The sequence below is a fragment of the Genypterus blacodes genome, unplaced genomic scaffold (genome assembly GCF_046128005.1).
Source record: "Genypterus blacodes isolate CSIRO-AG114 ecotype Tasmania unplaced genomic scaffold, CSIRO-AGI_Gbla_v1 ptg000073l_1, whole genome shotgun sequence".
Classification (NCBI taxonomy): Eukaryota; Metazoa; Chordata; class Actinopteri; order Ophidiiformes; family Ophidiidae; genus Genypterus; species Genypterus blacodes.
The window spans coordinates 785400-808880 of NW_027466883.1; the positions used below are offsets into that span (position 1 = coordinate 785400).

A 23481-nucleotide genomic window follows, 5' to 3' on the forward strand; every position below is an offset into this window, starting at 1 on the left:
AGCATTTCAATTCTATTGTCACGCTACTGCAGCTACCTGCTGCTCTGCATCTTGTCCAGAAGAGTTTCGCACTAAAATTCCACCTACTCTGCATAATAAAAGTAAAACATGTCACTTATGAGCCAAATTTTGAAAGCATAACCTATAAAACAGCACTATCTCTGCAGATGGTGTCACTGACTTTCTGAAATGTGAAGAAAAGAAGGTCATGAGGTGACATTTTAGAGAGAAACTCTTCTATTACTGGCAAAGAGCTCATCAGCTGTGACAAATGCTTCCCGGCCCCTCAGCAGGCACTCTGTTCAGTCCATAGTGACACCTTTAATAGTGGCCTTTTGCACATGTACAAGTAGAAGTCTCCATAAATAGAACTATACAGCAAAGTGCATGGAAGGAACAGTACAAAAATACCTCTGAATTTATCTCCGCAGCAACATGTATTTTTTGGGATTTCTGATTGAAAAGGTGAAAACTCCAGTGAGATCAAGATATCAGTAAATAAAATACAATGTCAATATTTTCACCTAGGCAAGATACATAACTCTTAGAAATGTGAAGACATCTTTCCAGTATATATGACCCACGCCCCCCCCCTTCCCCCACATTCCCCTTCCCCCCTAGCAATCCTCTTGTTAGAGCAGAAGGTGACCACATTTAAACAAATATTCAAAATATACAGAAAATATGGAAATATATTATATATATAGATAGGTATAGAGTACGGAAGTAATGTCCGGGGCAGTTTGACCATGTTCACTGTGTCCTCCATCTTCCTCTTCGCCTGTTTGAATGATGATTTGTCTGCAATTGTGTAAGCCGTCACCTCACCGTCGCTCCTTTTTGCGCGTGTGATTTCTGAGAACTCTGCAGAGCTCCTTAGCAAACTATATGCAAATAAAAATAATTACTATGAGTCCATCTCACTCAAACAACATATTTCCATTTACGATATAATCTTTTGTTATTCCTTAGCGTGGATCAGAAAATAGTTCTTTGATTCCTCTTTTTGTACATTTTTTGTTTTATGAATTTTTTGCATTTTTATCCCCAAAATACTTTTTAGAAAAAGTTGTTCTCGTCAGATGTTGAGAAAAATATAGACCTCTGATTAACTCAACTCTCTCCAGATATAAGACTGCAGTTTCATCCAGTGGAATGCAGGACCACCCTCAGCATCTTCTGGACTCGGTGGTAACCCCATTCCAGCTGTAAGCACACTCACATGGGCTCAGAAAGGCTCTCCTACCAGGACGTACAGGTCCATTTTGGCACTAGGGGGCAGGACACACACCTCCATTCGGAAGGGGTTTGAGAGAGAGAGAGCAAGAGATAGAGAGAGAGAGAGAGAGAGAGAGAGAGAGAGAGAGAGAGAGAGAGAGAGAGAGAGAGAGAGAGAGCAAGAGAGCGAGCGAGAGATAGGTGTGGACAGGGGCTGTCTGGAAAGCCCCTGGGTTTACCTGTCCTGTCTTTCCATCCTATACAAAACTGACCCAAATTCCACAGTGAGAATTCACTATTTTATCTCTGAAGTTGTGTCTCTGAACTTTGAATACACCCCTGTGTATGTTGTTCTTTTGCTTTGAGGAGTTAGAAGCCCTCTATATGACAGTAGGCCTCCAGACTGGAGAAGAGGATGTAAAGGAACCAGAGGCCAAAGAAGAAGGCCGTTGTGATCAGTCTGTGTCCCCAGGACCCGCCCAGTTCTCCCCCGATGTGGGCTCGGCGCCGATAGAGCAGCACCGACATGGCCAGGAAGGCGAAGATGGTGAAGAGGGTGACCGAGAAGGCCAGTGACCCGGCCTCCACCACAAACGGTTTGCCTTGCAGGTGCCAGTAGATGGCGGCCACGGACCAGGCCACGCCGATGCCCAGGAAGACGTTGACTGCGTTGCTGCCTGTCACATTCCCAATGGAGGCGTCTGCGTACATGTCCTGCACTGCTGCCACCTTACTGGCAAACGTGTCTGTGAAGAGACGTGATGTTCATGGTAAATCTAATGTGCTCCTGATGTTAAGAAAACTACAATTTCTTAAAAAGTCAATTCTGATACTGTTGTCTCAACTCATATCATATAGTTATTGTTGGTAAAAACAAATTTCATCCATGTTTCAGCCTGAACGCACAATGAGACATTATTATCGCTTAATTTTCATATTTCAATTTCATTCCCAACACCAAATTTGAGGTTTTCCATACGATTGGGGTCATTTTTTTTGAGAATGAGTACTTTGGATGTTGGCATACATTTACACACTTTTACTGCAACTGTTACTGAGCTTTTTTTCCACCACTCATTTTCAAATGATCATAGTGAACAAATGGCAGAATTGGAATTGTTAGAGTCAGTGTAGATTCCATCCCATAATCCAGTTCTTCCCTCTGCTATGCCCCCAACCTTGATTTCCTTTCCTGGTTCACATGATTTAAACGTGATTCTTTATCCTTTTCCATCAATAACTACCGGGAATGTTCTATTGTGTTTGTGTGGGGAAACAGCGCCCCCTCTCTACTTGGTGCTGTAATGGAGTCAAGCACATTCTCCTGCATATCCAAACTATGGCTCTCATTGTGAAAATGGAGGCTGTCAGTCTTTTCAGCAATGATCGTTTGTTTGTTTATAATATGCAGAAATGATTTATTCATGTTGCACACATCACCTTTAATATCAAAACTGCTGACACATTCTGGGTTCTCAGTGACATATTGCCACTAAAGGGTGGAAATGTCAGGCTGGTAGAACAAATAATATGAGTCTTCTTGATGACAATGCAATTTTACTATTATTCACTGTTTTTTGAAAGGGGTTCAAAGCCAATAGTGGAGCCTTATAATCCTCAGAGGTCAGCACAAATGCCAAAGTGTTAGAAAGGACAAATTCCGTAATAAAAAGTGCCCCTTATGTCAAAGCTTGACTCACCTGGGACAGATGTGCCAAGTGCCACAAAGACCACAGCAGTGACGGAGTCCTTGAGACCGATGGTGCACCCAAAGTGGGAGGCCAGGTCACCGATGACGGCTGTGAGCAGGCCGATGATGATGATGGAGACGATGAAACAGGCCCAGCCGTTCAGGTAGTCGGTGGGAGGAACGCAAGCGAACAAGACCTTCCAGAAAACTGTGAGGAAGTGCATGACGTAATCGAAACAGGACGGCAGCCGTTCTTCTCCCGTGTCCTCTTCGTCCTCATCTCCTGGGAAGAAGTGGGGGCCGAGCGGGGAGGAGGAGGGGTCAAAGGTGGGATAGATTGCAGAGGAATGGGATGACAGGAGGAGAGTCGAGCAGGAGAGAGAGTTAAAAGATAGCCGCATATTTATAGAGAAGGGTGAGCGAGGGGGAGTAAATATTAAGAGGAGGGACAGCGATGAAGAAAGGCAGAGAGATAAAGGGCGAAGAAGTGAGAGCCAGTGTGACGGGGACAGAGCAAAAAAAAGTCCAGAGAGAGAGAAAGAGAGAGAGTGCGGATGAGAGATCAGAGAAGGCAGACAGAGAGAGAGAGAGAGAGATAGAGAGAGAGAGAGAGAGAGAGGGAGAGGGTTTGGAGATAAGGGATCGATGCAGAGGATAAGGGGTGATAGAGAGGGAAGGGAAGACAACAACATTCACTTAAAATGGTAAACTGACTTATTTCTGTGTGTGAGACGTCATATTAAAGCAAATCCTCGCTCCTCTTACTCAAGTCAACAATGTCAACCTGTAAATAGATATCTCAAAAGTTGACTGTGTCTCATCTTCACTCCCACTTTTACTCCACTTTTACCCCCACTTTAAAGTGAAATGTCTTCTCTTTCATGTTTGTGCTCATTTTAAATGCAGGTCACTGTTTTCTCAAACTTCTCTCTGCTCCTTCATCGACTGTTCTGTTGGTATAAAACATCCAGGAACAGGCAGATAGGAACGATATCAAGGATTTTAAATGATCTTCATGACATCATTTCAATGATACATTGTTGTGCTCATATGCCGGACAGTTTAGGATTTAGTCGCATTGCATGTCCATTCCTTGGTCTCAGCTGTTTGATCAGCACAGTCCACCCCAGGTGGAAGGTGCAGGTTTCCCGTGTCTCAAAGGCTCACAGGAAACCTCAGCGGACAGGCAGGAAGCTGTGCTGACTTCTAAGTGTCAGGCCGTGTGACGAGGTGCATGCATTTTTCAGCCGTGGGTGCATCATGAAAAAATAAAGAGCATCGCCCGATTTAATATTTCAGCATCTAAGTGTCAAAGCGAGCCGTTCATGGTGCTCGGTTTAGGCGCTGGTGACTGCAGCAGTCCGAACAGGAAGCTGCACTGCAGATGATCCGATGCCGCTAACGCTTCACTTGATGGATGAGTTTTATGAGATGATTCCAGAGCTTCAGGCACTTTGTTTCCAGCTGGGGTATCCACTACGATACAAGCTTTTGAGAGTTGGAACTGATGACAATATATATTTTTACTTCCAGACAATTAAAGATTAAGCAAGATTATAATTTAAATGCTTGAATTTGCACCCGGTTATGAAAGTCTTTGTTTAAGTCTAGATTGAAATCTTATCCACCAGTGGTTGACATGAGAAAAGACAATACCTGAAACAATACCTGAAATCTATATTAGGTCAATATTGTTTCAATAAACATCAAAGATCAGACTGACTTAATTCTTTTTTGTATATACAGTATATATATATACATTTATGGCTAAATTAAACTTTTTGTTTTGTTTGTAGGGAAAGAAAAGTGCCCTTCTATTATGGCTTAAATATTATAAAAGGGTGTGTAATTAATTAACACACATTTTACTAATGCTTTAGTAATAGATCCTGGTATGCTTTTATTTTGTTATCTGTCATGTAAATATTTTGGCAGTTCATTTGGCTGATATTCATATGTAATGGACATGCATATACATGACATTTCATTAGTAAACTATCTTTGACCTCATTGCACAAGAATTTGACTTCACCCAGTCCAGCTGCTATAATGCTGCCTGTTTACAAGGTCCAGCCAACACACTGCTGGACATTACCATCACCACATAACACCTCTGCCAATTGAACTTAAAGTCACCGCTGTTGTATCTCCCTTGAGTCAGAGCAGAGAACAGGGTGGTTTCTTACATTACCTGCACTGACTGTAATGGCCTCCATGAATTGTTCTCTCCATGAGTTTGTTCCCACCACCAGTGCCAGGTTGGTCTTTTTGATCAGCTTGTCCACTGTGCTCTGTGTAATACAACACCAAAAAGAAGAACAAAAACCATCCATTATTTATGTTCAGACTCAGAGAGCTTTGGCTGAGATCCTCAAATAAATGAAAGAGAGAAATACATAACCTTCACCACACGATGGCAGTGCTATCAAGTAACTTGCTGTTTGATGCACGATGAAAGCACACGGCAGGAACAAATATGGTGGGGATGCTCTGTATCTTTATAATGTATCTCACTTGGGCTCTTCCCACTGTGTGTGTCATTTACATATCCACTGAATTTACAATAGAGTGGGTGACCCATTGTCTGTTTGCATGGGAAAAACTGGTTTCTACTCTTAATGATCGTCTCGGCGGAGAAACCTTTCCCACCTTAAACTCGTACGATTCCTCAATAATGACTTCCAGCTTGGCGTGTTCCCCCAGCACCGGCTTCCCCATCTCTGCGATCCGCTTGGCCTCCACCTCATCTGAAGTCAGTTTCCTCTCTGGCACATCTGAGGAGAGCGAGGACAAAGAGAAAGACGATCATCGAAACGAGAAGATATTCTCAGGACATGAACCGCACAACAAGGTTGACAAAGAGACTTTACTTGCAGACTAGCTCGGTGTTATTTATATAAGCCACACATGTCACACTCAATTAGTGGTCAGAGAAAAAGAAGGATACACTGTAGTAAAACATTTATACACTTTCTCCAGAGCTTCATCAACCCAACTTTTTTTGATTGATTTCATTAAGTGAAACATTGTTTTATTGGAAGTTTGGGCATTTTTGGTGATATTTGCCTTTAATTTACCACATCCATAGACCTTTAAAGGGACCTTTTCAGATGCGCTGTGCTATCAATTCAACAATGCATAGAAATTGTGCACAACAAAATAAAAGCAAAATGTATCTCCTGTATTCCCAGATTGAACTGACTGTGTTATGCTTTAATGAGGGGGGGGGGGGGCGCATTGTAAAATCTAAAGTAAAGATATTTAAGGGTAAAATGTCAGAGGGAAACACTTTCCGACAGCCAACATATTAGTAGTATCTAACTGAACTCAAAACTTCATTTACAGAAGCTCTTAGAGGCCTTTTTAACGGGTTCTGCGAATGCCAAATAACTCCAAAAACCTACAAAAAAAGTATGTCAGTGATAACTAAGTAAGTTAATTCCCTGAAAATCATCAAATTTGTAAACTAAAACTTGCGTGATTTTAGATTTTGAGTGCGATCACCGTGCTTGTTGAAGATACTTAAGGGAATATCTAGCAAGTATTTGGACCAGGCTGCAGATTTATATTCTAGCTGTAATTATTTTTTTAGCAAACCCAAACAACAGGGTGTAGGAGACCTGATCGATTCGCCAACGTGCCTATTAGAAATGTTCCGCTATAGAAATACACCACTATCTCTCATCGAGGTCACGGGGGGCTAAGAGTGAACTACAAAGTGTGCCATAACATCAATTGTGCGCTTTGAGACTATATCAAGGGGGAAGCGCAGTTGCATCCAAAGGCCTCTCATGGTGCTTTGTGGGACGCCCCCACTGAGCCACCTGCTGCAGCGGCCCTGTCATCTTTTATACCAGCGCAGAGTCCCCGGCCCGCTGCTCTGTGCTGACAACACGCTTACCATTAAATATTAACATTGCCATTAAAGATCACAGCCATGTCCCTTTGATAGGAGGGTGTTTCGGCAGGCACACTCACACACATGCATAATACACCACAGCCTGCGAGCGCACACGCGGGTACGGAAATGCAGACACTTTTAGGGGAAATCTAGTATACACCCCAGGCAGTGTGTTCCTGAAGGTATGTCTTTTTGCGCCTGTTTAAAATTTGATTATCCAACCTTTTGCCTGCACTGTGCTGTGTCGCTACATGACTCAATTTCCCCGACAAGGGCAGGAAAAAAAGTATAATCAATCACACAAAGGTAATTAAATTTATCATTCCTGAACTGCGGGTTTTTATCTTGATGGTTATCAAGTGTTTGTACCGCGCTCCTGACTGGAGTGCATAATTTATGGGTTTATGATTAATTAATCCGCTGATTAGTGTGTGAATCCATCATTAAGTTTGGGAGAGAGCAGGGATTCTCTCAGTAATGACAGTCGCAGAGGATAACAGTAGCTGTGTGCAGTAAATTCCATACGCCATCGGCCTCGGTTAAACTTTTCAGAGCACAAGTCTGGATTTAAGACGTCTCAGACAAAAAAAAATAATTAGATGACTTTGATCAGCAACAAATCCTTTAATTCAATCATGCAATATTAAGTTGATGCTATGTTATAATCGCTATTACTGTAAATTAACTGCGTGCGTCTGATTGACGTCTCTCCTGTAAGGGGCGGAGCATCTCACCCTGACTTTGTATGCTGATGTAAGCAAACTCCAGCACATAAAAAAGGTCTAATCAATCCAATCAGAAGCCTGAAAACACCTGTGTGGCCATGTGAGGCGTTTAATAGAAATTAAGAGTTTAAAATATGAATAGTAGAATTAGTAAAATGCAGCCCAGATCTCAATCAAGAGGAGTGTTATGAAACGAAAGGTTCAGATTCAGGTCAGACACGGCAAACACACGTGTGTGAGTGGGGATGCTTGAGGGAGGAACTTACCGTCTGCTAACAAAAAAGCTGTGGACGAGGAGGAGAGAGAGAGGGAAGAGGAGGAAGAAAAAGAAGGTGGAAATGGAAAAACAGATGAAGGCAATGAGCATCAGAAATGGAAGAAAGCAGGTTAATAAGGGAGAGAAATGTGATGGCCTCAAAGAACGCTGCATATTGACAGAGAGGTATAATTTATATGCCACTGATGATTCGATTGGCTGAGGTAGGGGAGAGAATATGCTCTTTTGTAGGGTTTTTTATGAGAATGAATGCAGAGGTGAGGTTTATAAAGCGAAGGCAAGTCCGATAGCCATCAACAAAATTGTCAGGCATTTGGCGCGATGAGATCCAGCAATGAGCGTAACACTCATTCACCTTTATTACTCGCTCATGTCAGTCAACTACGCTTGGAGGTAATACTGCAATAAAACCTCATTTAACAAGGTCAATACAGACCACGGCTGGACCAATGTGTCCATTTGCAGGACTTTTGTCTTTTAGTTAAAATCAGATGTTGTTCACTGTTGCTATTGCCAAATGATGGAGGTGAGGCACCAAAGCCTGCTGGCAGCCGGGCGATTACGGGAGAGTTTTAGCCTCTTATGAAGGCCTGAACACTCTCTGAAAGATAGAATTGTAAGGTAAATACTGAATCCTTCAAATACTTTTAGAGGATTGCAAACATCAAGTTCAAATATAGACCACAAAGTACAGTATATACACAAGTGTATTGGGCTTTGACATTTTCTATTGCTGCTGGTAAAGCTTGTGATGAAAGTATTTGGATCTACTACAGTCACCTGTGGGAGGGTTTACAGTGGGAGGGAAAGTTAAACACATTTATACACACACAGACCCCTGGAATCTGCCCAGCACTGTATTGCTATACTGGCAGACAACAGAGCAGCTCCACAGGGGCAACACCAGGCTGAAACTGCAGTCCAACTTAAAGAGATTGTAGATATTATAACTGAAGAACGTCCGACCACAACCACAACTACGCTGTATATTCCCTACAATCCCCTAAGTTTGGATATTTTAATGGAAATTCTTGCCATTATCAACATAAAATTGCTTTTTCTTTAACATTTTGGTTAATACCTGAAGAATCAGTGAATCAGAATCAGTCATTCGTACCCCAAGATGGTCCACTGTACTAAAACATGTTGCCAGACTGAGGTCACGTATATAGAATCACTGTAAATGACCAAATAATGACATAAAAGTGCAACTGTCACCATATGGAGCCATGGTGATGCTGATTCAGTCAGATGATCATAATGCAAATCTGAAATATGTGATTCCACCAACGTATGCTGTCACAATGCCATTACATTCTCTAATAACTTGTTCAAACTTAGAAGAAGAAGAAGAAGTAGAAACTTTATTGGGTCGAATCACATGCATCGCGTCATTCTGAAATGTGTCTAGCATGCCCTTCTTAGACAAACACACACACACAAATGCATTACAGAGGGGTCAACGCAGGGCTGCCATGATACGGCGCCCCTAGAGCAGTTTTGGGGGTTCGGTGCCTTGCTCAAGGGCACCTCGGCAGTGCCCTTGCAAACTGGCAACTCTCCAGCTGCCAGTCCACTTTCTTGGTTCATATAGGACTCGAAACAGACGAACCCGGTTCCGAGGCTGAGTCCCTATGAACCCTACTACACATACATACATTTCCTCTACAGGATCAATCAATGGGACAAACTCCAGAATTGCCACTGATTGAAGACAGAGAAGAGGTTTTTAGATTGTAGACGCAGGTTATCAAGGTCAGGGAGGTAGCAGGTATGGATTTTATCACAGAGAGACCGGAGCCATAATTGGAGCCCAGTTGGGTCTTGGCAGAGTTGAAATCTGAGATATCCTGCTAACAGATAAACCAGGACTGAAAACATCAACAGCAGAGAGAACAGGAGCTGCTAATGACCAAAGTGGAGAAGTAGCACGCTCCTGTTCCTTTTGTCGAAGATGTTTTTTGTCTCTGCTGGCCACATGCTCTACAACAAATCACAGCAGTGGAATCCATAACCAAACGATAAGATTAAGAATTTTAAGACAGAAGAACAAAAAGCCACGGAGAAGGCGGCTAATTACGTGACAGGATATGCTATATAAGCTAAGCAGATGATATGAGAGAAAGAGAGCAGAGAGCCTTTTTGTGCCTTTCAGCCTCGGGAGAGATTCATGGTGACACGTCTTCGCCTTTGACGTCTTCATCACAATTTCGCTTGGCGTAAGAAAAACAAGGACAACGCTGTCACACTCTTAAAAGGGATCTTCAGTGAATGGACCTCCTTCACCCAGGCGCCAAACTAATTAACCTGTTTGTGTTGGGAGGCAGCTTATCAGCTTCCTAAATCAAATACAGTCCACAGTTAATCATCATTAGCGGCTAAGTGCATTAATTGCTGTGGGCGACTTGCTTCATTATCATTAGCACTAGCCAGCCGTGCTAATCTGAAGCCAACTGTGGTGTGAAACGCAGCTGTGGTGAACGCGATTGTCCGTAGCCCAGTCAGAAATAGCAGCGTGTCACTGAGAACGGGCGCACACACACACCCACACACACATACACACAAACAAAAGCACAAACACACTCCTCTCATTTGCATGTGTACAAACTGTGTAAGGACACACACACTTAGCGTAGCTTGCACTCACAATCCAGAGGGCTGTCGCACTGCCAGCAATACAATGCGATCGGGAAGATTAACCAAAGGGATGTAATTGGAGGGGTGGCCGTGTGTGTGTGTGTGTGTGTGTGTGTGTGTGTGTGTGTTTGTGCAAGGGTGGGGTGGTGTGCCTGTGTTTAACCATTGTCATCATCAGCGTGTTCTCCTGCGCGCTCAGCCTAATCAGATCTGTCTCGTTACAAAAGAATGAGTCCTACTCTCTCTCCTTCTGGCTCGCACACACACACACACACACAGACCGCCGTGGCTCTGAGTCACAGCATCAATACGGCGCTAATGTTCGCCTCCTCTCTCCACAGCTCATTAAGAGAGAATCATCATTTGACTTATCATGGCTATTCTGGTTGCGGTGGCCAGAAGCGCTTTGTGTGGGCCTGTGCCGTGAGACGTGTGCGTAGATGGAGGGATGGACAGATGTTGGAAAGAGGTGGAGATGGAGGCAGAATTTGGGCGACATGGGTGAGTGGTTTTGTGACAAGAATAGAAACCTGGAGTGATGAGGGGAAGGAAGTATGGAAGGAGCAAGGAGGGGTTGAGAGGAGAGTTTGATGTGTGGAGAGATGGAGTGATACAGGCAATAGTGGATGGATGGAGGGAGGAGGAAAGATGGATAGTTGGGAGGATGAATCAATGGACCGGATCGTTGGGGAGCGGCGCATGGAAGCGGAGAGCGACTGGAGGAAAAGAGGGGCAGAAGCGAGAACTGACTGATGGAAAAATGGAGAAAGAGGATAAAAGATGGAAAAAGATGAAAAGTGATGCGTGAGAGGAGGACATGAGAGATCAAATGGAGGAATGAAGGATGAGGGAACGGAGAGATGAAAAGATGCAGAGACCGGAGGATGTAAGAAAGTGGTAATGGGAGGTGTGAGTGATGGGATGACAGGTGATTGGGAAGATGGGAAGATTTGGTCAAATTAGGGAAGAGGGAATGGATGGATGGGAGAGGAAGAGAAGAGGAGGAAGGGATGAGTGATGCCCCACTGTTTCCTGCAACTGTCCTATCAGGAAGCTTCATTACGGTGGCGTTATCTACATAATATCTACTGTGCTGAGGAAGGGGATAACCACACACACACACACACACACACACAAACGCCTAGGAATAGGGAAGGAAAGTCAAATCAGTGCACATTGTGTGGATCTCTGCAGACAATCAGTGTGTTTCCCGCAGCTCAGAGTGAGGCGACAGAAATAATGACGGTTTCAGGATTGCAGCTGAGCGGCTGAGCTGCGTCACACCACTATTTGTACCATACACACACACCGAGAGAAACCAGACGACAAAGATGGATGCTTCAGCCGCCTTTATTATCTGTCAATATGCAAACTGCGCGACGCGTCCATCATCTTGTTATGCCGTATCCGTGTTGTGACGGCGCAGAGTCGGGGAAGGACGGTTAATGCTGCCCGCTGCTGAGAACACAACATATTTCACTTAGTGTGACTGAATGAACTGATAATTTCACTGAACGCTGTATGATTCCTGATGAAGGCCTTTCACGGCTGAGGAGTTGCTGTTTGCAAGCGAATTAAAGCATCTCTGCGTGACATTTAGACATCGATAAATCCTTAACACACTCATTTTCAGATATTAGTACGATTACTGTAAACAAATACGATCATGGCCAAGATATTTGTCAGATTTTGCCCACATCCACGCTGGGTTTTGCAATGTGTGCCAGTTTGCTGAATTTTAGCAAGTTTATCTTCACACCCTAAAGCTAAAAGACTTTTTAAAGAATCCAGAGGGAAAACTAAAAACTATGCCTGTCTAGAATTACATTGTTTTTTTTTAGATTAAATCAATACTCTACTTTTGTGCAGCTGTGACTCTCAGCTTTTAGGGCAAATGCGATTTTGTTGTACCACTTATCAATAAATGTACAATTAGATTAGATTACATTAGATCTAATCTGCATCCTGTATAATCTGAGGCCCAAATTGGGAAAGTAGGAAACCCTGATCACCTCTCAGTCGGCCCAGGAGAGACATTTACCCATATGCTGGTTTTCACATGGGACAGTTTCTCATATGAACCAGATTCCATTGCTCTCGCTCTCTCTCTCTTTCTCGCCACCCATTATCTCTACTATCTCTTTACCTCCCTTTCCCCCATCTACTCCTTCTCGTCTCTCTCTCTGCCCCACTATCTCTCCCCTGTACCTATAATATTCATCTGTTTTTATCCTTTTTGTCTCGCGCTCCTTCTTGTCAACTTATCCCCCCTCTTCCTCTCCCTTTCCCATCCTTCTCCTCCTTATTCCCTGGCTTTCTCTCTCTCAGTCTGCCCCAGTCTTTCACTTTTCTCTCTTACCTTCCCGGTGCCAATGTCACGTTGTGTTTGTGTGGATCAAGTGGAGACGGACTCTCTCTACTTGTTAACAGTGTTAACAGTTAACAGTGTTTATTCCACAGCCACATCAGCCACATTGCCGTGTCAGCAGCAGGCAATTACAGAGCAGATTACCAGCCCTGATAATGTCATCAGACCAGGCCTACACACACATTTCTGCACAGATTCAGTGTTTGCACATAGCTAGGCAACTCTGCTTACTCAGCACCGCGGATACACAAACAGTTCCAAGCATACACACTACTTGTAAGGACCATCACTGACCACATCCATTATTAAACTCTAAACCCACATCCTAACCTTAAACTAGTGTCATCCAGACCCTGAATGTTTGTCATCTAAATGTTGTAAGGAGATGTGGATCCCCATAAGTAGTATAAGATCAGGTGCACACACACACATACGCTGTAACGTAACCTCTTTACCAGGTGGTTGTCTCTGTGGAGAGGCTGTGCTGGTCTTGTGCTGAGTTCATCATGGAGGGAGGCTGCTCTCGGCTACTCAGTGTGATGTATTATGCCCACTGTGCTGACATCATGGATGTAACCCTGAGCGCTGATTAACGGCCCTGCTTGGCCAAGGCACAAAGACGGAGCCACGGCTGGCTTTGAATCGTCTCATTGGCAAATGCATTTCACCCAGGCGAGGCCCCAAGGATGCTTCAGAAGCCCTCAATATCCACTTATCATTCGCAACATTAATATCTCCAATGTTATTATCTATTTGTGGAAAAATAGGTTTACAGGGGAAGAAACTTTGTTGTTAATTTAATGTGGAACACCGAGGTTGTAAATCACGGCCCTCAGGAGCCACAACACACCACAGACCCACAAGGTAGGCAGACACAAACTTAAACCGGGTTCACTTGAATCACAACTTGTCATCCTATGACTACATCTCAGAGTCGAGCCCAATTTCCATCAGATTGGCCTTTGCAGATTTAGGAGGCCCAATAGAAGCCTGATTAGTCGTCCAAAGACTTACGACTGAGCGAATACGAGATTGGATGAACCTCTGACGGACTGTAAGTAATTTTGAAGACCTATAGGCTCATTTTTTCAAGTCATAATAAGATTTCCTGGCTCACAGAATGTGCCTGCACAGAGAAGAGCCTCCAATGACATGATTGAGAAACTACGTATTGTGCTTGGCGAATAGGCTGCTTGAGCTTAGAAATAAGGACACACTCTCTGATGAATGTGTAGGTGGGAGAAATTCTATCTAATGTGAACTCCGTGCTCTGTTTAGATAAGATCTATCAGCACCTATCGTATTACATAATACCTAAGGGTTTAAAGGATCTTAAAGGATATCTTCACCTTGACCCGATAGATTGGGCCCTCACCCTTTAACTAGGAGCCTTAGGGGGGAGTAAGGTTTATTGGTCAGGGCATCCTGAGGGAGGGGAGGGTTAACTCAAACATGCACTGTGAGTTAACACAAACGTATAAGGAAATCATTTGTGTGCATGAATACACTGTACATTTAAAACAAACGATTATAAAAGAAATATTGATGATGATGATGATAGATTTTGGAGTAAGGGAAATAGACTCATTCATTCACTTCACAAACTAATTCTGTTAAAAACAACACAGAGAGAGAGAGCCTCTGTCTCCACAAACAAATAGACACATTCAGGCAAAATCAATCAAATCACAACTGGTATTTCACAGCTGTAAGGAGGATAAAAGCAGCTGCTCCTGAGAGCACTTGTGGGGACTTTGGGGGGTTGAGAAGGTCATCACTGACACAGACATTAATGAGAACGCACGTCGAGGGTTTGTGCCCCCTGCTGGCCCTCGCCCTTGCATGGAGACAGGCCTGACACTGGTGTGTGCCACCGGCATGGCAGGTAGCAGCGCAGCTCATCCATATCTCAGTGCTGAGAACAGCCCCCACACACCTCTCAGGAACAATTACTGCTCTTCCAGCTCCTCATCACAGATGGCGAGGGCTTTCACAGTGACTCCCTCCCTCCTCCTCCTTCTCCTCTTCCTCATCCTCCTCTCTCCTATCTGTGGCTCATTGTCTCTTTGGTTGACTGTGTCTGTCTCTCTCCACCTCTCCGTCTCTTTTTTATACTCAGACTATTTCTGTCGCTCCCTCCTCCCTCTGTCTCCATGGCTTCCCTGTATCCCCCCCGCCCATCATCCCTCCCCCCTCTGCCTCCGAGCTCGAAATTCAACAGTTCAATTTAAATCCATTACACCTAAGCCCCTGACAGAGTGTGGCATCCATGGTAACCGTTACTAGACAACAATCTCCCAGTGACACCGCTTCCCCAGCAGGTCCACCGGAGGCAGAGAGATGCACTGTAGGCATGTGGGGTGTTTTGACATAAACGCTCGTGTTGTTTGCTAAGTGATGGCTGCTGTCCTTCAACCGCGACCTTAATTTTGGAGGGTGGGGGGGAAATTGCAACATAAATCACATCAGCCAACGGAATGAAACGTATTTGTTTAAAAGCAGCTGCGTGGTTACTCCGAATAGAGGGATGAATCTAATTACATAACAATACAGCAACCATCCATTGCCATTCGCTGTGCGTAACAGCACCTGTAACCTCGCTATCTGCTGAGAACAGGCTCGTCATGCTGAGTAAACGTGGATGAGAAGGCAGCAGCGGTGATGGCTGAAATAGCTCCACTTCACGGCTTTGTCCTTGAAGAAAACAGTGAGTTAAGACGCCTTAAATCAACAAAACATCTTCTCACATCCTAGACTAAACTAACTACCATACAACTCCACGGTGATCACAGCAGAGAAAGTCAGCTCTGACCTCCACTCCCAGGAGGAGGTGCCGTAAGTCTTTACAACACTTTCCTCACGTTGTCTTTTGTTCGTCGAAAGTAAGCCAAACATTGCACATAAAGGAAAACTGCAAAACAGTAAAGAAGTGACACCTATTCTTACAAAATGACTGCTGGCATAAAAGGAAAACACAGGGGAGAGTTGATGTCATTATATAACCTAAGTCATTTGCCTGTTCACTTCTTTAACGGTGATACTTCAGCTTTTCAAGTTCCCTTTTATGTTCAGCAATGTAGAAAGAGACTTGTTATAACCTCCGCTTTGATGTCACGGCATGCCTGACCTTCCGCTTTGCGACCCCAGGAGCTGGACTTTAATGAAGTCAGGGTTCGCACAAAATGCATGAATAGCACTGGGCTCCCATTTGAATTAAATCTATTCACCCATGCCGGTTTGATTTCTCTGCGGTACCGAGCCGACCGAAGGCTCTGTGAGTCGTGACATTTGTGCCATGGCTGGTGGAGCAGGGAGGGAGGTGAACACCTGTCTGCCCACATCCATGACTGCCAATTCCATATCCAGCACATAGAAGATGTGACTGGAGTGAGAGAGATAACAGGAGATTAGATGTGTGTGTGCGTGAGACTGTTGTGGTGAATGACACTGAGATTTTTTATCATGAACACATGAGTGGAAACACGAAACAGCAAAGAAATCTTGCAGGTCCTCTTCCCTGCGTATTTTACGATTACATAACAATCTTTACTTAAAGCCATCTCTCGTGCTGAGAATAGTATCAGTGCCACACCAGACTAATTTAGAAAATCCCCTGACATATCAAGGTAATCCCTCTTGAATTTCAATATTAATTGTGTCATCTGTATTCAAAGAGGGCGGAACATAAGCTGAGGATGAACCCAGAGACTTTGCTGACAACAGAGGGAGGATTTAACAGATTCTAGAGCAAACTGGTAACCCCCCACAAGGACTGATGCAAGTTTATAAGGCCCGTGTGCAATACACAACAGAGGTGGCTGCAATTAACACCAGAGGCGCGCCAAGCTTTCCCTCATTGCTAAAATATCAAGGCAGAGCTTTGGAAAAAGACAACAAAATATTTAAAACACTGAATTGTAATTCCATTGCAGCTAATTGACTCTCCAACAACTCTATCTACATTGCACCCGTATCTTTTGCACCGGTGGTTTGTGGTGTGGGAATTTTGTATTAAAAATAGACTCCCGTGTCAGCACTGTGCTCCACTGTAAACATCAGCTGAGGTTATTTTCACCCCAGGCCTCCGTACACAGATTCAGAATCAGATTTTGTTGGTTGACTTATATTGATTCTACACCGTAACTCATACCTGACACCACTATAAGATAAGGTGATGTCCAAAATACAAACATACACAGCAGCAAGAACAGGAGAAACCACTTTTGCTTGCTTTTCTCACTTCAACACACACACACACTACACTTACACTACATTTCATGGGATATGCCTCTGACTCTTGACTGAACTAAGGAAGAGTGAGTCACCAGTGTATTTCAGTCACCATACTAATATCATAGTCTATCTGATCAGTCAAATATGAGGGCAAACTAAATTCTCTTCAGAGAGATCAATCAATCCACAGTCCTCCACCCTCCTAACGCTGCTTCTCACCTGATATGAGCTGTGCTTACAGAGCAGACATGGGTCTAAGGGGGTCTAAAGGGTCTAAGGGTCACATCCCTGAATCATCTGCCAACAGGTGGCGAGGTGGCTGCTCCTGCGGGGAGCGGCAGCTGTTCTCCATCCCTCACTCGCCGAGGCCTCGTCGCTTCTGCCGTCAGTTGCCGAAACAAGGTCACAGCTCAGCAAGCGCCTGGAAAATGAACGGTAAAAGCACCGGGAGACAGCTAAAACGGCAGATTAGAGCCTCACGTGTGTCATTAGCTAAGGTAATGATGGATCGCTTGTGAGAGGCTCTGTTGTGTAATGACCCATATGATCATGTAAGCCCTCATTAAACTATGTATTAGGTCTATAGTGAATTCAATTTCACTGAGCTGGTGTACAATGTGTGTCATTTAATCCATGCATTGGATGTAATCCGCAGATTTACAGATTATCATTTACAGAATGTCCTTGTGAGGATGGCAGCAGCTTGTTCTCTTCCCTAGCGGCTCTTTATAGTGGTTGAAATACTCGCACATGAGTTATCCCACAGGACACGGCATGTGTCATGACATGCTGGTATCGCTGAGGGACAACTACTGTACAGTTGAGGAAATGAACCGTAACCAGCCACTCCATGTATGAATGGTAAAGAGTGCTACAAAAGGGGTAAACATGATAAAAGAGCGATGTATTTCCAATTTATGGGACCCATCTAATGTCCCCCGGTCCTCCCTGGTCCTCCCTGGTCCCCCTGTCCACCAGCCAAACCATCTGAGGTCTAAATGTTACTGAACAAATCATTTCAGTTTGGCAGCTGTATGTTTCTCTCAGACCCTCTGTCAGTACTTTGAATGGCCTCTTCCTGGATTGCGGTGGGATTTGCCAAAACTAGAAGCGGCTTTACTGTGACCTCCTGGCACATCCACCGGGATATCCCAAGCGCCATCTGTAATGGCTGATGATAAGGAAATGGAGTCTTTATCTCAGCCCAATTAGGCAGCTAATTGATTCAATACCAGTCATTTAGAGGTTCCATCAGGCCCGCGATGGAGTACTTCAGGGCTCTGAACAGACAGTGGCGTCCCAAGTGGGGAGTAACCAGGGGTGGACTGTTTTCAACCACACGAAGCCTGTTGATTATAATCTGAATGAAAGGAAAGATGAATTACAAATTGCATTAGAGCTAAATCGGACAGCTGAAGACGCAGGTTTGGAGGCTTAATGAGCTATGTGGCTAGATAATGAAAATAGATGACCACTCTTATCCCCTTTAAGTAATGCATTCAAATCATTTCACTGCATAATTCAAAAAATGCCTTGTTATCACTCTGTAATTTAGACAGGGCACAGTCCTCAACTATGGATTTGAACAACTACGGTTTGCATGTTCAGGTATTTGATTAAGATTAAGTTGCGTTATTGATCTCTGGAGGGAAATTCCTCTGCATTTAGTTATCTATGCGGCTACAGGAATAGTGTTATTTACAGCAGGTGAAGTGGCGTTTAATTTCCTGTGGTGCTAATCCAACACTGGCCTCAAAGCTTTCTCTTTCCCACGAGGCCACACCGAGAGGTTTGAGCTCAAATTTGGGTTGAACGCTTACAAAGATGGATGACTAGCTTGACTTTTGAAGTAACAGGAGGCCACAGGGCCAGTTCATGAAACTCAGGGAGTCACAGAGATTTATGCACCTGGTGACCCCAAGAAAAGGAAAGTAATGATGTGCTCCTGTTCGATCCAAAATTATTCACAACATGTCTCTATTTCGATGCCTATTACATTTGAAATAGCAAGACAATGTATCACTATGTCAATATTTCAGTGTTTTTGTTTGTTTGTTTGAATCCACAGTGTTACAACTGCAACTACTACTTTTACCTTTAATACTTGAGAACAATGTTCTTCTGAAAATTGCATGTGCTTTTAGTTAAGTAGAATCAGTAAGGAGGATTTACATGCCAGACAGTACTACTGCAACTATCACTACAGTTACCAAAACATACACCTCTGCTATCTATACTGTATATGGCATTGTGGACATTAATTTACTGGATAATGCTCTATCTTGAAGACATAATATAATCATTTAGGTTTTGTAGCAGTGTAAATCCGATAACCTCTAAAATGGACCATCTGTCCTGACTGTAGTGTTAATAGCGCTCATTTGTTAGTGATGAAGTTGGTGCATGTGTGTGTGTGAGTGTGTGAAAGAGAGAGAGAGAGCGAGCAATGGGAGAAGGACCCAGCCAAGCTCAAACAATAGCATGTGAAGAGCTCTAAGATGCCACGAGAGCTGGCTGAGGCCGAGGAGGCTGACGGGTGGCACATTTCCCCCACGCCAGGCACAATTTGAATAGAAAGTGGACGGGTGGGAGATGGATTACTGCAGGGGGAGAGAAGGGGGCATTAATGCTGCAGCCACACATGCACTTACACGTCAACACGCACAATAACATACTGTTATACCTCCATCCGTCCACGCACAGGCTCACTTTAGTGTTTTTCATTCACTTACATACACAACAAACCAGAGTAAATGAATGATGACGCTGTCAACTACTGCTTAGCAACCCAGTTTTTGCAGTGTCATATGAAGGTCTCACGCTTCCAAGACTCCCCCGCCCTCATCTCTTTTTTTACACATTTCAGAGCATTTCATTCACCATATTACACACTGTTTGTAATCTCTCCCTCTCCCCCTCTGCCCCATCCCTCCTTTCCTCCATCTCACAATCTGTTCACTCCTTCACTACGCTGGCACTCGCCTGTGTACTCCAGACTTTGCATGCTTGGGCACTTTTCAGCCCGAGGAAGAGACGCCCTTCAGTGCTCATAACTTATTGAATGCATCTTATTCTATTCGGTCGAAACATCCTCATAGTAGAGAAAAGTATTCAGCAATCAGCACATTTTTAGGATTCTTCTACACAGAAGCAGCTGTAAAGACTAGTGTAGTATATCTGACACACGGGGGAGAGAGGTCAAAAGGTCAGGCTCTGTAGCTTGATTTAGGACACGTCACAAAGGTAGACTCTTACAGGCTCTTGCTGGCATGAACTCTGAGTCGCTCAAAGACCATTTGTCATTGTGCTACGCTGTATTAAATGCATGAACAATGATGGATGTGGTCTACTGCCTCACAATGTCCATTTGTAAGGTCCTGTTGTCCTTGCTGTCTGGATGAAGGCCTACTTTAATAGAAAAAGCACAAACACACTGACAATTAATTTCTGCAGGCCCGCATCATACAGCCAAAGATCAGCCTGTACCGAAACAACACAAGCACACAATTGATAGAGATTGTGGAGACAAAGTTTGAAAGACATATTTGCTCTCTTTGTTGGAATTCGCATGCACATAAGACCAGATCGCAGTTTGTCCACGGCCCAAACGTCCCACTTTCCCTTTGAGCATGATGAGAGCGATACATTCATGCTGTGTTATGTTGTGTTCCCCAATTACGTTGTAAACAATGTTCGTTCCTTCATCTTGCATTTCTAAGTTTAGCCCTTCACTCGCTCTGTTTTACATTTTTGTGAACACCCTGATGCATGAGAAGAGGCTTTTGCTTCTTTACTGCTCCAGGTTCCATGATGCAAAATTTAAGAATGTGAGATCATGTTCTGATTCTGCTGTGTTGCATTGTTGCAGTAGCCGGAGCAGCAGACTATCAGAGTATCATGCCGCTGTAACAGGGGTGCTAATGGTATTGACCACTTCAGTATAAGTTAGAGGAGGGCACTGGTGGAGCAGGCAGTAAACAACTCTAGACTGACAGGTCAGGGTGACTGTGGGCTTGATTGCTTTCATTACTCACACACACTGTCCAAAGTCAGAGCAGCCAGCTTAGGGCCTGCTCAGTGTTCGGCTATCAGCATCCCTGAATATGAACCAACCTGGGACTGTTAGACTTCAACAGCACATGAAGCCACATAACAAAAAACAAACAAATAGAAAAAAGAGCCTTGATATCTGCGCATCCCTAGGTCGAGCAGTTTGCGCATTCTCATTGTGTCTGCATGGGTTCCATCTAAGCTGCAGACCTGGGATGCTGCACTGTTGCTACCCACTGCTCTGAATAGTCAGAATTGGTTAAACGCAGAGGTGGAATTTCCCTATAGGGATCAATAAAATGCAGCTTGATCTTAATCTTAGTTTCTATGATGGCTGAAACGTTTTTTATTGCTTTCAGATATGGTATTAAAGGGGGGAAAAGAGGAAATGAAGGTAAGAAAGAATTTACAACATCATAAGGGTGTATGGATGAAGAGAAAGAAAAAGAGGGTGGAAGAAAGGAGAGATGGTAATAATGAGCTTTTCCCGTGTATAGTCTGCATAGTAACTGAGAGCTAAACAAAATTTGTGTCTAGAATAACGTAACAATCTGCACTTCAGGACAGTAGTTGAGTAAATGTACTTAGTGTAGGCATGCTGGTCACAGAAATGAGAACCAAGAGGGAAAAGCCTTTGTTGGTGAAAAGGCTGGCAGCAAAGACATGGAGCGAGGCTGTGGCGAACAAAACAAAGACTCTCATAGAATATTCATCATTTCTGCTCCTCCACTCGCGCTTTAATAAGGAGAAAACAAACCCAATCAGCCCCACATCAGCGCTTATGAACAACAATATAATCACCACATTATATATGAAAAGTGAGAGATTATCGTATCATTCACTTCACTGGGATGGAGCAGCACCTACTGTGGCGACGGGGAGAGAAAAAGTGTGTGAGCCCTCTGCTTATTGCCCTGCCTGTGTTTTCTCTGTGGTTCGAAATCAAACGGCATTCATAAAACATGATCTTAGATGAGAAATAATACAAAAAAGCTTTTTCATTACCACCTCATCACATACAGATCAAACATTCATTATCCCTGATCAAACATTCATTACACCCCTGCATACAAAAGTAAGCAGAGGTGTCCTCTATTACCCACTGTCAACACTTTCCATACTGTCATTAGCAGCAGCAGTTGTGTTGTAGTCCTTGTAGTACTTCTGTACATGTATATAATCTGTATATGAGTGAAACCAAATTCTATTTCAAGGTAGAAGACAAATGTTCAACTTGTGGACAGTGTGATGAGACAGTACAAAGCCAACTATAACCTTTTAACAGATTGCATGTGACTGTAAACAGTAATAGCACAGAGGTATTGAATTTGAGTATTGCTAAACAAGCATTAGCAGCAAAACATACTTGTGTGTTTAAGTAAAAGTAGGCGTAGTAAGTAATGGATATATTATGTTATAGTATTTAATTAAAGCATCAACAATGACAATCCAAACATTTAAATGACTAAAAAGTGCAATAGAGCTGAATAAAAGGCTGCACTTTAAATGTCATCATTTGAAGATACAAGATTTCAATTGGACATCACGAACATGCACGAGTTTATCTCACGGTGGGGTGAAACGCTCTTGTCAGATAAATGAAGAAAATGAATTCCCTGTAGTGTAGCAAAAATGAATAAATAAAGTGACCTAAATGATCTGCACCGCACAGTGCCCATAGCTTTCACACACACATTGATCTTTACTTGTGTTCAGTAAATAAACTCAACAACCTCCTGCAGAAACCTTGATGTCTGCAAATATTCATATCTCCTGAAAAGGGTAGAATGTCAAAGAAAACTCTTACTCTTTTACAGGTAAAGTTGCAAATTTGGAGTCTTAGATGTATTCAATGTGGGTCACTCAAATTCAAAATCAGGTCTAAGTTGAGAAACACAGAACACCTTTGCTTGGTCCTCTAGTCTAGTTTGTGGACAGCACTTAATCATGAACTCGTCCATTTCAGTCATGTAGGCAAACTCTGAATTCCTCAGCCTTCCCTCCAAGCTCCAGGACATTGGGTCGGACTAAATTACAAATATTTAATGTTTCATATTAACAATATTAAGTTGTTGCTGCCCAACAAACCTTTGCAACCAAATGTTGGAATCTGACTCAAAATCAGCTTCATTACCTAGTGTGTACCACTGTTTTAAAGTTAGTTGCGATCGAGCCTTGATTTGACTGTTTTATATCAGGACAAGGATGGAGGTTCCTCTAGACCCAGACTTTGCTACATTTTACACACGGAAGCTTGTGTACTTATCAATCTGGATATTAACATACGATATCCTCCGGCAGGCAATGGGAGGGCAGAAACATAAATCATTGCTGGTTTTCACTGGAACGCCATAAAACATTTTGAATTTCACTCAATATTCC

At 43.5% G+C, this 23481-nt stretch overlaps 1 protein-coding gene across 11 annotated transcripts in view; it reads right to left on the reverse strand.

The window, feature by feature from the left end:
• Positions 1-1587: 1587 nt before the first annotated feature.
• The window catches only part of slc8a3 (solute carrier family 8 member 3), a 69482-nt gene continuing 47588 nt past the window's right edge, over positions 1588-23481 (reverse strand). Inside the window, exons 3-9 of one of the 11 annotated variants that reach the window (XM_076157534.1) lie at positions 22369-22395; positions 18209-18220; positions 17164-17175; positions 5558-5673; positions 5100-5199; positions 2919-3191; positions 1588-1964 (exon numbers count right to left, since the gene is read on the reverse strand). In XM_076157534.1, coding sequence (XP_076013649.1) covers positions 1588-1964; positions 2919-3191; positions 5100-5199; positions 5558-5673; positions 17164-17175; positions 18209-18220; positions 22369-22395 — 917 coding nt within the window. Of the gene's footprint in view, positions 1965-2918; positions 3192-5099; positions 5200-5557; positions 5683-7800; positions 7819-8856; positions 8866-12613; positions 12632-13445; positions 13463-13484; positions 13528-14816; positions 14871-17163; positions 17176-17408; positions 17429-17494; positions 17505-18191; positions 18221-18524; positions 18534-22368; positions 22396-23481 lie in introns of all 11 variants that reach the window. The other 10 variants (XM_076157539.1, XM_076157532.1, XM_076157537.1 and 7 more) reach the window with 10 other exon arrangements.